Here is a 15,519-nt window from a genome sequence, read left to right on the forward strand (position 1 = left end):
ATGTTGCCAAATTGGCCGGAATGGACATCTGGGCACTGCGCTTGCTACCAGTTGGGTTAGCCCAACAAAGTGTTGCATTGATAAGAAGAGCAATAATTCCAGTGCATCCCATTATTAGCGCTATTATGCGCAAGTTGTTTACTAAAAGGCACCTTGTTCTCACTGACACCTGTCTATTTTCACGTTATTAACTTCTGATTCTTATTATGATAATATTTTAATTTGTTTCTTACCTGGGTCTCCAGCAAGCATATCAATAGTTGGTAGTGATTGAGATGTATTTGGTGTTATCATGATGACATCATCCACCCATGTCTCCATGTAACCATCTTTATCCTTGATATTACTGCACCTTCCAATAATCAGATCCTTGTATCTTATATTATCACGTCTGTCTTTTGTGCCTTCAGCCTGAAAAATAACATGTATTTGATTAGTATTTGTGTACTTAGTTAAAGATAAAATCATAGCATTGAGATATACTTTTTGGCCAAATTATTCTTTGAATATCAAAATTTGAAAGTAGTTGGTTGATATATATAATAATGACCAATTACATAATAAGTAATATGTCCAACATTCCACTCCTATATGAGTTCAGAAGTTGTAGATTTTGATATAGTAGCTGGCTAAAACATTACTAATTAAATAATGAGAACCCAGTACAATTCTGTTGTTTCCTACAGACAGCCCGTCATAGTTTCTCCATTTAATACTGAAATAGTGCCAAAATTCCTGGTCATAATCTTCTTCTGATACACTAGCTGACTAAAACAAGACTAATTGAATAATATTGGTGAATTTATGACTGTTTATGAATATTTATAATTGAATAATGACTAACCTGATATCCCAGTAGAGTTCCATTGATGCCTACAGACAGCCCGTCATCACCTTCCCATCTAACACTGAGATATTGCCAATAGTCATAGTCAAAGTGTTCATAGTCTGAAACACTAGCTGACTAAAACAAGACTAATAATGACTAACCTGAGATCCCAGTAGAGTTCCATTGATGCCTACAGACAGCCCGTCATCACCTTCCCATCTAACACTGAGATATTGCCAATAGTCATAGTCAAAGTGTTCTTCTGATATACTAGCTGACCATGTGTATGTACCATCATTGACTGTGACTACCAAGTAATCTGGAGTCTGTTGGATAGCAATGCCTCGCTCACCTAGTGAGAACAAAAGTAGCAAAATGTAGTTTTATGTGTTAAAATTGGTTCCACAGTGCCATTTTACATAACATAATGCATAATCATGAAAAGAGGCATGTATTAGGAGACACAAATAAAGTACATTATTTTGTTTCTACCAAAGGCATGCCTAGACAGGATGAAGGCCCTCCCTCTTACCTATAAAGCTGACAGGTGATGTTTTCTACTAAGTCCAGACTTTGCTCTCCATAGGTACATGTTTGCCCCCACACCACCCTCTACACCGTGACTGTTGAAGTTTGATTTTAAAATTGTTTTTAAATGTATACCAGTAGTCAACATGGTGTGCCTAACAGTTTTTGTTTTTGGTACTTTGTATCTTGTCTATCCTGAGAGAATAAGTTGTTTCAGCTTTAAGGATATGATACACAATTTACCAACAAGTTACTCATTTCAGAATGCAATCATGAATTTTGAAGAAGAAAAAAGTTTCCACTGGCTTTGATTGGAATCGAACCAACGATTCCGAGCATCATTGATTATCAGTCCCGGTCTTTACCGCTCGGCCACGGAGGCAGATGAACAGATGAGTGTAATAATAAAAGATAAATCTCATAATGCTATCTTTAGCCTTTTGTTTGTATAAAAATGATGCATTTTGTAAAGATAGATTGGCCGTTTTATGCATAAATAGCACGAACGTTTGGTGAGGAACTCCTTGTCAGCAAATTTCAGACTCAGTTGTCATGACAGTTGCTGAGCCTGGCCATGACATATTATTTATACAGAAATGCACCAGCAAAGGATTTAATATTGTATTTATGATGCAAATAACCAATTTCCATGCAAGGAAGCAAATAAGCAACTTCCAATACCTGTTTCTCTGTTTAAGCTTACCTGAAAGATCTGCTCCAGTTGTAGCAAGACAAAGCTCCCCTCGATATAAATCTTTCATCTTAATCCACATCGCCAAGACAAAACCACCCTGACACTCTGACGGATTAGTAATACAGTGATCTCCAAAATTTTCCAACAAGATCCAATCGTCGTCACCGTCCGTGTAAATAGCACGACCAAGGTGATGGCGATCTACAGCAAACATAGCGCCCTCATTCATAGAGTAAAAGGATCGAATGAGAGTGTTTTCAAGGTCAAATGACCAGTAGTAGTCTGACTGGTCAAACAAGAACTTTTCTATACCTGCAAGATAAATGGGCAAAAATGTATGTCTTTAAAGGTGTGTGCCCCGATTGACTGTGACTTCTCTCTAGTCAGAAGGGTCACTAGTCCGAAAACCAAATTAAGTTCGCTAATCCAAAGGTTCACTATTCCGAATATAGAATAAGGGTTAGGGTTAGGGTTTAGGGTTAGCGAGCCTTATTCTATATTCGGACCAGAGAACCTTATTTATTATTCGGTGTAGCGAGCCCTCGGACTAGAGAACCCGATATTTGGACTAGCGAACCTTTTTCAGAATTTGGACTAGCGAATGGTATATTACGTGTTCGGACTAGTGAACCTTCTGACTAAGGAGCCTTTGGACTAGGGAACCTTCAGACTAGATTGACAGCCTCATCCCTCCATTTTTCCTCATCAAAACTGAGATTTTGGTATCACACACTTCTCATTACCTCAATAAAATTTAGCACCTGAGGTATATTTAGATTAGAAGGTGTGAACAAAAATGTGGTAACCACCACATGTACAATCTTATGTGGCATTTGTTACACACCTTTTTGCTTCTCATATCAACACTGCTAGAGCAATATAACTCAAAATTTGGAAACAAATGCTTTAATGGTAGGCCTCAATGTAAGATAAAAAACATAAAATGAAAAAATCTGAACTACACGAAGCACGGGTGTCCCGCTAGTGTATTTTCAAGGAGTCCAATGAAGTTATTTGGGCATGACAGCATTGTTAGGCTTTGAGGTGATATTGGTAGAAATTGGTTTTGTTACAAAAATAAAAATTCCAAGTTACACTTGTTTTCAGTCTCAACATATTAGTAGTACATTACAGGAATAATTTGTAACTTTGGCAATACTTAAGAATAAGGAATTTGCCCTTATGAGTGTACAGGATTAATAAAAACAAAAAAGAACAGAGCTTCTGCAGTATTGCTGCTTTATTATTTGTTAATTTTGTATGTAAAAAGACCTTATTAGAATTATATAAACTTCACTTTTAAGCTAACCCTACAAGTTTTAATTTGTTTGTATTGTGTGGGGATCATTGATAGCATGATGTTAGTTACCCAGCCCCACCTGTCATTTTGGACGGGCAGTTTGCTCATAGGACAGGCAATATTAATACCTGAGACATATGCCAAATTCTGAAAATAATGCTTGAATAAGTTCTGTGAAACCAAAACAAGTCTTGACTAATAAATCACTACAATAGCAATAGCTATTTGAATTGACTGAACCCCATGAGGTCTGGTTTATGTTTTCAGGGTCAAATTTTGGACAGGCAGCTTTGGTGAAAATGACAGGCATTTGTCAAATCCTAGCTAAGACCCTGATAGATAGTAACTTTAAACTTGTCTTCAATACTCACTTGATATACCCATCATTTTGTGCACATATTTTGGATACAGATATTGCTTCCATATGACCAAGCTATGCATGACGAGACCAGTGTAATATCCAGTATCTGCATCATTCATCCGTCCAATCATAAACATGGTATGGGTGTCTGATGTAGTCATATTGTATACCATAAACGTAGCTGGCAATGTTTCGGCACCATTGATGTAAAATGTCAGTGGTTCCGTCTGATGCCACACAAATGCAAAATTGGTCCACTCTCCTGGATTAATGTTCTAAATAAAAGGGAAAAACAACAACATAATTACATCTGCATGCTGGCCACAGGCTTCAACATCAAAAGTCAAGAGTTGTGTGTTGTTAGAAATTCAAAAATTGAAGTTTTGGTATAAGATTAAAGTCCATTATTTGTTTTAAAACCAAGAAAACAAAAGAAAGAAACAAAGACATGCAAAAAAATCTGCCTTATTTGGTTAGTTGGTTAGATAATAATGGGCTATTCCAGTTGAAATCTGTACGTCCCCTACGGAAGACACAATCTTAATCTCCCACACAGGGAGTACATACTTCAAATGGAGTACCCAATTCAGGTAACCCCATTCGAAACTCACACTCCCTGTGTGCAAGATTAAGATCACATCTTCCATTTGGGGTGTATGGATTTCATCTGCAATAGAACATTTGATCACATAATCCTTACCGTTGCATTATACACAGCATCCCAGGTGTAACTGCCATCACTTATTTTAAGATGGAGGTTATTATTCAGTACATAGAGGGCGATACCACGGCAACCACTGGAAACTTGAGCACCGGAACTATGAAATAGAAACAAGGAAAGATAACATGGTGGTGATAAAATACCCACTTACATGCATATCTCATCCCATAGAGCATATGCACACACGTAGCAAGGTGACACAATCGTGTATCAAGCACTGATGGCACGCTGAGTCACTCTCAACAGCTCTCAACTTCAGATGAGATGAGTATAATAGTGTCTATATTATACATTTCAGTTGTATTTCTTTTGGTGAATATGATACCATAGGTTCTCTCCTTGTCCACAACCCAAAAAAAAAAAAAAGAGAACTACAAACAAACAAATAAGTCAAAACATACCTGAGAATAAATCTAGCAGTTCCATCCAAAGTGAAGATTACCTTTACCCATAATCCAATGCTCATACCTCTTCGAGCCAGGGACGGGTCGCTCACAAAGTTATCACGGAAATCACCTATAATTAAGAGAGTAAAAACATATTTTGAAAGCAAGTGCACGTACTGGTACAAGCCACATTAGACTAAGGGATCTGCAAGTTTATTTTCTTGCACATTCTACATTTAAAATCAGAGCATTATCAATTCACACACATACCCCTACTTGTAAAGGCCTGCAAATGAGGACCTACAACTTCTTAATATCTAACCGAGGACCTTGCACACACAAAGCTTTAAAATCATGGACCCACTTGACATTTTACATTCCAATCACTAACTGACTTTACACTGGAAAACAAAATATGGTTTATCAATGGCCCATTTTTAGGCCACTTTTGGTATATGGATGGGTCCTTTATTTAATTTCCAATTTTATTTAGAAAATAGCCCAATTTCGCCTCACTGTAGCCAACATTTTTGAAATTGCCGCATAATTTGTCAAAAAAGTTGTCAAAACTACAATGGTACATCAATGGGTCCTAATTTTATGCAAAATTGGTGTATTGATGGGTCCACTTTCAAATTCTCAGTGGCTCACCCCCCTCCCCAAATCAAACTTGAGTAGCCCCTGGGTGTACAAGTACTGAACCCTCCTCACCCAGTCAAAATACAGAATTGCTGTATCATTTGCTTACAGATACAACTATGTGACTTGGAAAGGACAAACTTGTTGCTGTACACTTACCCAAGGTAATTGATGCACTATTATCAGTCAATTTGACACCACTTTTGTCCATCAATAGCTGAACCCCGCTAGTAGGACCAATGAAGTCTGCTGTGTCATCGTATACTTTGGTACGCAGGATGTCGTATTTGTTGGAGAAAAGACCAGGAGCGTCCCAGTAATACGTAGCATCCACATATTCTAGATTATCTGGAATAAATAATAACAAAAATATTTGGTATGATGTCACGTGTCACCTCATCTAACAATCAATTTAAAAAAAAAATAAGATGCTAGAGTGAACAATAGCCCATGAGGAGTGACACAGGTCAAGAACATATATAGGCACTATAAAGACAACTACATGGGCTAATCAGTGTTTCACAGCAGCTTAGGAACAACAAGACTGAAAGGGTACAGTAAAGCATCAGACACAAGAAATAAGATGCTTATGCACTCTGCTCTTGAAGGATGGTGCGCCATTGTCAGATATGTCTTCGACTACTCCATCTGGTAGGCTATTCCAAATGTGAACTACAGTGTGGATGAAGGTCCTGCCAGTAGATATGGTTGTAGAAACTGGCACTGTGAGAACATGGCAAGGCATAGACAAGCTGGAGCGGATAGCTCTTCTGACTACAAATGGCTTTGGTAGCAGTGCCTTCAAATCTGGTGGGCACAAACGAAACAATGTAACTAACTAAACAGTGAATTTTTTGTGCTTATTGGTTTTGTCCCTTACCTAATTTAGCCAGTGACTCCCTGATTTCATAAGGTTTCAACACCTGCTCCTTAATAATGCACTCCTCAAACGTCATATTAATCGCATCGCCTAAGTAGTCATTCCTCCTACCGATGACGAGCCACGTCTCCTGGTCAACCAGTCGGAACTTCCGGTATCCATCCGGATCCATGGCTCTGATCCTTCCATCGATGTAGAGTGACAGACCATCGCTTTGAGACCATGTGATGGCCAGGTTGATCCATGGACCAAGGTAGGCCTGGTCAACGTAGGAATCATTCTGCTCGTTGCTTGTTTTATTAAGGTTTACTGCAATGGAGGTAAAACCAGAGGATTTAAATTATAGAAAGTGACAACCTTTCTACAAATTGTTTTTAATGTTAAGATTTTCCTATTCAGCCCTATACTCACTATTCTTACTATCTCTCTTTATAGAGGTCAATGAATGCTGTATATTTAAGAAATGCTATATATTTCTAGAACTGCATGAACTTTTAGTCATACAGTTTGTGTGCATTCTGTTAAAGTTGCCTCGGTGTTAATGACCAAGACCAAGAACTGTTCACTGAAAGTCAGTGCCAGCAAACAAGCTAGAATTAATAACTGTTTCTCATTGACCAAATAGTCTATTGCAAGCTGTAGATACCACAGAATATTTTGGAATTTAAAAAAAAAAAAATTGACCTACCGTCTCAAATAAATTTTGCACTGAAAGGGCAAGCACACCTTTTATTTTTTTGGCTTCATATCAGTTTAACTAACCACATCTCTAGGTGGCTGTTGTCATAGCTTTATGGTTTGACACATTGCCAAAGCAGCCAGACAGTACAGGGAGGGTGATACAGCCTGTCTAAGATATAACTTACAATACTGTTATGAGAATTTGCCCCCTAATTATCATTCTAAAATAAACCTCACTCACCATCTTGAAGCTTAACAAAAGGAACATAAGTGGTCTCGGCCACCCATCGTTTACGTCCATCGGTGACCGCAGCACCAAGCTTATCCACGTCTCTCTGATAGATACTGAATCCTCTGTTCACTTGTTCACCAGAGCTGAGAATAAAGTGTGTTAAATTATCCATATTCTTGGGAAGCTGAACCCAGAGTGATATGGATATACCGTTGGTGCATTTGACTGGATCGCTGATGCAGTGACCACTAAAGTCTCCTGAATGTTCAAAATAAATGACAGGATATAAAATTAAACATATTCTGTCGAAATACAAAGATGAATATAAAAACAAAAGAAGGTCAACTGTGAGTTCTCATTTTTTATCTTTAAAAAATGAAAAGTCAAAAGAAAACAAGTTTGTCCTTTAAAATTCACATTTGAGTGCATTTAATTTTTTTCAGTCCTCAGTTTTGGAGATCATACCGTTTAAGCTCTTCCCATTTCTTCTTCCTTTTTTTACTGTTTGCTTACCCAACATTTATAAATGCACAAAATGTGAGATCTCATACCAAAGCAGACTATCATTTTGTAAATCCCATGCTTGTCCGAACACGTAATTTACCATTCCCTAGTCCGAATTCTGAAAAAGGTTTCTAGTCCGAATATCGGGTTCTCTAGTCCCAATATAGAATAAGGATCGCTAACCCTAACCCCAATCCTAAACCCTAACACTTATTCTATATTCGGGCTAGTGAACCTTCGGACTAGAGAACCTTCGGACTAGCAGCCCTTCGGACTAGAGAAAGGTCACGGTTTTCTTAGTGGGAGTACCAATATTTGGTGGAATAGCCCAACAAACTTACCTAGGATCAACCAGAGATTAGCCATATCTCCCAGCACATATGCAGCATATCCTTTGCCGTCCCTACCAGGAGCCATCTGTGTTTCTACGTCGTCTGCTCCTATCAACTCACGAAAGTTGTTGGGTAGGTTATACTGGTCACTTAAAGCAGCTTGTTCCCTTCTAACAAACCCATCGGTAGTCCAGTAATAGTCTGCATCATTGGATAATTCAAACTCTTGTCCTGTAATCAAAGAAAGGGTACAAGAGGTTAAAGGTCATGTTAAAGGTCATACAAGGCGAATTTCTAAGGAATTAATCCCACAGGCACTACTGCCTTTCTTACAGAGGGCCTGATTGGCTAATTACATGATGTAATGAGTGACCAATCAAAATAGAGCTTTTAGATCTCTCAGCAATCTTAAGCTTAATCTCCTTCAGCTGAGGGGAGCATGGCCTAGTGGTTAAGGCGATGGACTGTGAATCCAAGGGTCGAGGGTTCAAATCCGAGGTCCGCCTGAGCTCGGCTGGCTCTTTGTGTCCTTGAGCAAGGCACTTCAATCTACTTGCTTAGTGCTTCGGAGGGCACTTTAAGCCGCCAGTCCCGTGTGCATGTATTTCTGACATTAATGCAGTGTGCATGTTAAAGAACATCACAGGCTTTTTGAAAAGAGCATGGGATCATCCCGGTACTGTTGGCTGTACTTCAAATATACACTCATCTACTCTAGGTTCCTGAGTAAAAAATAAGTACAGCTTGTCTGTACGCAGTGCAATAATACTCATACATATGAGGGAGGCACTAATAAGGAAGAAGAAGAGCTCTCTTTGCAACCAATCTAAATAGAGGGTGATGCCCATGGAGTTAAGATGACCTTAAGTTAAAACAATACATTACTTACTAGTGAGACCAAACAGGACGTAGATCTCAAAATCTCGGAGGTGTCTATCCCAATAGACCACATCACTGATAGCGACTGAATAAGCACTATTCAATTCAGAGAATTGTGAGCCAAAAGTCAGTGTGTTCTCCCAATTGGAGTCTTCGTTATCACCAACTCCCATCGTGAAATTGACGACCTTGAAAATAAAATAATAACAACAAAATTAATAATTTTCATGTTTATTTATTTAATATCAGGGAATATTAAATATGGGAGTTGGCGGCTGCTTGAGCCGTTAACCCCCTGAGCACTACCTGCCGATCTAACATTGCCTGTGATTGGTCAATTGCATGATATCTTCATTTTAATCACCAATCAGAATGGAGTTTTGCAAATAATTCACCCCCATTTTTTTTTGTGGTGTAATTATTCTAACAATGTTGCTGATTGGTCCAATTGATAATGAAAACTCCTTTTTTGACCAATAGGCAGGTAGTTCTCATGGGGTTAAAGTCATGTAAAATTCGAACAAAACCGGGTCACACACATTGCGATTGAGAGGCTAGAGCTTGAATTGTATGTGATGCTGATTGTGAGGTATGCCTGTACTGGACAAGAGTTGATGGTCGCCAGCATTCACAGCACCCTGATGTCAGCCTAGCCTGCTTGAGTGTAAACGCTTTGCGATATTTGGCACTCTATTTTCAAGCTCGGTAGTGTGCAAACAATAACCAGTCAAGAAGAAGAAAGAAGAAAAAAGAAGAAGAAAAAAGAAGAAGAAGAAAGAAAAAAGAAGAAAGAAGAAGAAGAGAACAGGAAGAAGAAGAAGAAGGATGATGAAGAAGGAAGAAAGAAGAAAAAAGGAGAATAAGATGATGATGATGATGATGATGAGGATGATGAGGAGGAGGAGGAGGAGGAGGAGGAGGAGGAGGAGGAGGAGGAGGAGGAGGAGGAGGAGGAGGAGGAGGAGGAGGAGGAGGATGATGAGGAGGATGAGAAGGATGAGGAGGATGAGGAGGATGAGGATGAGGATGAGGAGGAGGAGGAGGAGGAGGAGATGATGATGATGATGATGATGATGATGATGATGATGATGATGATGATGATGATGATGATGATGATGAGGATGAGGAGGATGAGGATGAGGATGAGGATGAGGATGAGGATGAGGATGAGGATGAGGATGAGGATGAGGATGAGGATGAGGAGGAAGAAGAAGAAGAAGAAGAAGAAGAAGAAGAAGAAGAAGAAGAAGAAGAAGAAGAAGAAGAAGAAGAAGAAGAAGAAGAAGAAGAAGAAGAAGAAGAAGAAGAAGAAGAAGAAGAAGAAGAAGATGAAGAAGAAGAAGAAGAAGAAGAAGAAGAAGAAGAAGAAGAAGAAGAAGAAGAAGAAGAAGAAGAAGAAGAAGAAGAAGAAGAAGAAGAAGAAGAAGAAGAAGAAGAAGAAGAAGAAGAAGAAGAAGAAGAAGAAGAAGAAGAAGAAGAAGAAGAAGAAGAAGAAGAAGAAGAAGAAGAAGAAGAAGAAGAGAATGAAAAGAAGAAGAAGAAGAAGAAGAGTAAAGAGAATGAAAAGAAGAAGAAGAAGATGAAGAGTAAAGAGAATGAAAACATGGTAAAATATGCAGTGTGAAGCAAAAATTCACTAAGTGTCCACTTTTTAGCCACAACCAACAAAATAAATCCGGAATACGGGCCTGACAACAATGATAAACTCAGCCATACCATTACAACCACTGATATCACCAACATCATTACCATCAACCACCAGTATCAAAATCAGTCATCGGCAGCATCAATAAACCAGCAACATCATCATCAAGAATTTCCTTACTACCATCACCATCTTCCCCATCAATAAAAACACCAATAATAAACCACCATTACAACCATAAAAACAAAGACACTGAGCCATACTAGACTGCTGCCCTCAGTCGTCAACCGTCTGGAATGACGACTGAGAAAACTACGTGGAAAAAAAGTGACGGATTTTGCAACAGGATTCCTGTGGCATAGAGCATGCGCAGTTGTGTCCAAATTGACCTTTTGACCGAGTTTGTTGCTTTTAGAACTTCAGAGCGTGATCTTGTCACAACAGCGCAGTACAGCGACGCAGTACACGGGCGCCGCTAGTCAGTTTCGCTACAGCGCACAACCAAAGTCGCATTAAATATTTTCAGAAGACCGTCACGATATCGACTGTAAGTTAATCAGTGGTCACTACGAAGCATAACACAGTACATGCGCAGTGTAAACGGCTGATTGAAATTAGTCTAGAGCCATACCTTGATTCCATTGACCATGGCTGTCAGGTTTTTATCTGGGGTATATATAAATGTATAGTGAGTCCACATGGAATATTGGATGTATTCTGTTGGTAGTGTGATTTGTGTGTAGTTTGTATACCCATCCACGACTGAAACAAAATATAGAAACATAATATATGAAAACCAAATATAGTAACACAATATATGAAAACACAATATATGAAAATAAAATTTAGAAACACAATATATGAAAACAAAATATAGAAACACAATATGTGATGCGATCAAGCAAAATGAGTCGGATGTTGGGAATATTGATTTTGAGATAAAGCCAATAATAGTATTCAACCTTCTTTGTATTTTATTGTTATGAGCAACACTAAAATGGCCATATCTCTGGAACCACAAATCAAATTATGATGGGGTTTTCAGCAAAATATATCTCTGAGAGTGGCTTATGTAATAAAATTAAAAACTGAATTTTGATTTTGATCGACATCAGACTCATTTTGCTTGATCGCATCACATATATGAAAATAAAGAAACACAATATATGAAAACAAAATATAGAAACACAATATATGAAAACAAAATATAGAAACACAATATATGAAAACAAAATATAGAAACACAAAATATATGAAAACAAAATATAGAAACACAATATATGAAAACAAAATATAGAAATTCAATACAGTAAGCCAAATAATTACGTTCACCCCCTGTATATCCTAAACAAAGGCAGATATGTCATAATTGGAACCAACAGCCAATGGCTGCATCATTTAGCTCGAATTTAAGACCTCATTTGTTGAAATTGTTCAAGAAATAAAGACACGACGATCAAGAAACCCAAGGAAGATTCTAATTTAAAAGTTGCAGTTTGCCACATTGCATGCCCTATTGATTTGTACACAAAGCGTTCGCGAACAAGATAACTAGCGCTGTGCTTTCATTGATTAGCACGAAAAACTAGCGTCATGCTTTCATTGATTAGAACACGAAAGTGCAACTTTTTATTTGATATCTTCATTAGGTTTTGGATCACTGTTTCTTCAACAAATAAGGTCTTAAATCAGAGCTAAAGAGTACAGGCATCGGCTGCTTGTTTTAATTTTGACACATTTGTCTTTATTTAGGATATACAGGGGTGAACACAACTGCTACCTTAATTCTTTTGCTTACTGTATATGAAAACAAAATATAGAAATTCAATATATGAAAACAAAATACAGAAACGCAATATATGAACACAAAATATAGAAACACAATATATGAAAACAAAATATAGAAACACAATATATGAAAACAAAATATAGAAACACAACATATGAAAACAAAATACAGAAACACAATATAGTAAAATAATATATAGAAACACAATATATGACAACAAAATATAGAAACACAATATATGAAAACAAAATATAGAAACACAATATATGAAAACAAATATAGAAACACAATATATAAAAACAAAATATAGAAACACAATATATGAAAACAAAATATAGAAATACAATATATGAACACAAAATATAGAAACATAACATATGAAAACAAAATATAGAAATACAATAAATGAAAACAAAATATAGAAACACATTATATGAAAACAAAATATAAAAAACACAATATGCAGGGTTTGCAGGTTTTTGCCGCAGGTGGAAAAAACCACGGTTTTAACCGCTTGGCAAAAACAGTTTTTACCGGCAAAAGTGGCAAGTTCCTGAGTGTAACAAGGCCAGATTTTGTAATTATAAGTAACATATAAAGAAATTAAAGGCATGCATTTTCTTTGCTCACTGGTGTACTGAAATGTGGCATATCAAATTCAAACTTTTTCATTTTAAGGTGGTACTATACCCCTTAATAAATTTTGTGACTAATTTAGGCATTTTTCTCAAAAATACTTACACACTGAACAAAAGTTATGTATATTATAGGGTCAAGGAATCCAATTACTTCACTGAATCACTGGTTCATTATGTTAAGAAATAAGGTACAATCTAGCGGTACATCTTTTCTTATCATAAATAACGTACTGCTTGTCTTGGGTCACTGAAATTCCAGTGTAGTAACTGGATTCCTTGCTTTTGTTTGTTTGTTTTATTTCTTCTTTAACCTGGGACACTCAATCAGTTGAAAACACAATTAATCATCTGTTCTTCCTTGAGGCTCCTATAATATACATAACTTTTGTTACCAGTGTTAACAAAATATAGAAACACAATACATGAAAACAAAATATAGAAACACAATTTATGAAAACAAAATATAGAAACGCAGCAAATGAAAATAAAATTAATATAGAAATGCAATACATACCATAATAAGCTTAATAAATCACTCACTGTCCCTTTAACTTATGAAATTACAAATAATATCGCCAAAGACACTGAAGCCATCCTCTTACCTCTAAACATCACTTCTTCCGAACTCAAGTACGCCATTTGAATTCCAACTCCACCACCACTTAAATAATGTCCAGAATACAAGATGATACCTGTAGCTTCGGTCGTAATTGTACTATTATGAGTAGAATTCCCAACAGTTATTGTTGTTCCGACGGTATTATTAATCATATCTTCTTGAAAATTCACCCACATGGCGAGCGTGAACCCAGTTGTGCAGGTAATGGGTGCTGACAGGCATTTCCCGGAAAGTCTCCCATGTCTATCCAGCTGTCTTGGGCACCCAGCACAGGGTAAACTCCCGTGTTACCTCGACCAGTAGCTGTGCTGTCGTCTGAGCCATAGATGGTTAGAGAGTCAACATCGCTAAAGTGCCAGTATTCTGAAGCTGCTTGGTAGTAAGGATGGACCAAACTGGCAACTGTAAGATGAGTGTTGACAATTTGTTATTAAGATCAAATTTTCTGTTTTGTACACAATATATATTTTTTATGTCGGAAGTATGCAAGGCATTAACAGATTTTACCACCGTAATAGCGCTGATGGGTTGACACCAAGATAAGAGGTAATTGGACAAGGCATAGCATTCCATAAGTGAGCTGAAGATGATCTTTGGAGGATGACCAGGGGTCCATTTCACTCATCTTTACGAAGCTTTGCAAGTCTCGAAATCGTTTGTAACTTACAAAGAGTTGCAAGCTCCATTTTACTTAACTTACTTACGAACGGTACCCTTCAAAAGTAATAGGAATTTACTACAGGGACCCTTTCGTAAAGTTACGCCTAGTATTGGGTATTCGTAACTTTATGAACGGTTACTTGAGTTACAAAGCGTCGGCAGAGTGCTACACTATCGTAAGTGCAATAGAATGTTATAGCTGCCATTTGCAACATTTCAATAAATGTACTTATTTTTAACCAATAACACTAGAAAAACACCCAACTACACCAACTACATGTAAAGGTGATATCTTGGGGTTAGCTTAGTGGCCATCAGGAAAGTATACAGAACATCAACACTTTACAATGAGCATGATGAGGGGATTGTGCTGTAAACAATACATGTTTTACAAAAGACAGCTATTACATTCTCAGGCATGAGACTGCACTTTCCTAAAAAAAACTGAAAAAACTGAAAATGCGCGTGAAATTGGGCAAAAATTACCAAAAACAGGCTGAAATTAAATAAAGTTGCGGAAATTTTGACTATAAAAAAAACTGAATTCAGTTTTTAAACTGAAAATTCTCATGCCTGCATTCTACTGCACTTACGATAGTGTAGCACTCTGCCGACGAAAGGGTTTTAGTGAAATGGACTGGACTGGTAATTTTTTTTCTGTACTTGGTAAAGTTAAAATATTTTTTTATTTATATGACTACTTACCTAACATCTCTGGTGATACTGGTACAACTTGAGATATATCATAATTAGGGGTCATATCTGAAGAAAAAAAAATAAGAACAGTTTTATTTGTCTACAATTTTATCACTATCATATATATATCAGCCATCTACTGCTGATATTGGTATTGATGAAGTGACCATGTACTGCTGATATCGGTATTGATGAAGTAGTTATCTACTGCTGATATTGGTATTGATGAAGTAACTATATACTGCTAATATAGGTATTGATGAAGTAGTTATCTAACTGCTGATATTGGTATTGATGAACTAGCTACCTACTGCTGATATTGGTATTGATGGAGTAGTTATCTACTGCTGATATTGATATTGATGAAGTAGCCATCCAACTTACCTACTTCACAGCTACGTCCATTATAACCAAATGGACATTCACAAGAATAAATTGCTATATGGTCAGTGCATATACCACCATTCTGACATGGGCTGCTGGCACATTCATCAATTTCTGTAAGA

The 15,519-nt window shown here is 37.2% G+C and overlaps 1 protein-coding gene across 1 annotated transcript in view; it reads right to left on the minus strand.

Moving 5' to 3' along the window:
- Nucleotides 1–15,519, minus strand: part of LOC140172580 (uncharacterized) — a 63,581-nt gene that overhangs the window by 24,062 nt on the left and 24,000 nt on the right. The window contains 16 exon segments of the mRNA XM_072195721.1: nt 234–411; nt 991–1,181; nt 2,061–2,363; nt 3,723–3,987; nt 4,413–4,530; nt 4,835–4,949; nt 5,618–5,806; nt 6,339–6,647; nt 7,261–7,509; nt 8,097–8,318; nt 8,977–9,154; nt 11,243–11,373; nt 13,641–13,895; nt 13,898–14,059; nt 15,023–15,079; nt 15,398–15,511. Of these exon segments, the coding sequence (XP_072051822.1) occupies nt 234–411; nt 991–1,181; nt 2,061–2,363; nt 3,723–3,987; nt 4,413–4,530; nt 4,835–4,949; nt 5,618–5,806; nt 6,339–6,647; nt 7,261–7,509; nt 8,097–8,318; nt 8,977–9,154; nt 11,243–11,373; nt 13,641–13,895; nt 13,898–14,059; nt 15,023–15,079; nt 15,398–15,511 (3,036 nt within the window).

The sequence above is a fragment of the Amphiura filiformis genome, chromosome 16 (assembly GCF_039555335.1).
Source record: "Amphiura filiformis chromosome 16, Afil_fr2py, whole genome shotgun sequence".
Classification (NCBI taxonomy): Eukaryota; Metazoa; Echinodermata; class Ophiuroidea; order Amphilepidida; family Amphiuridae; genus Amphiura; species Amphiura filiformis.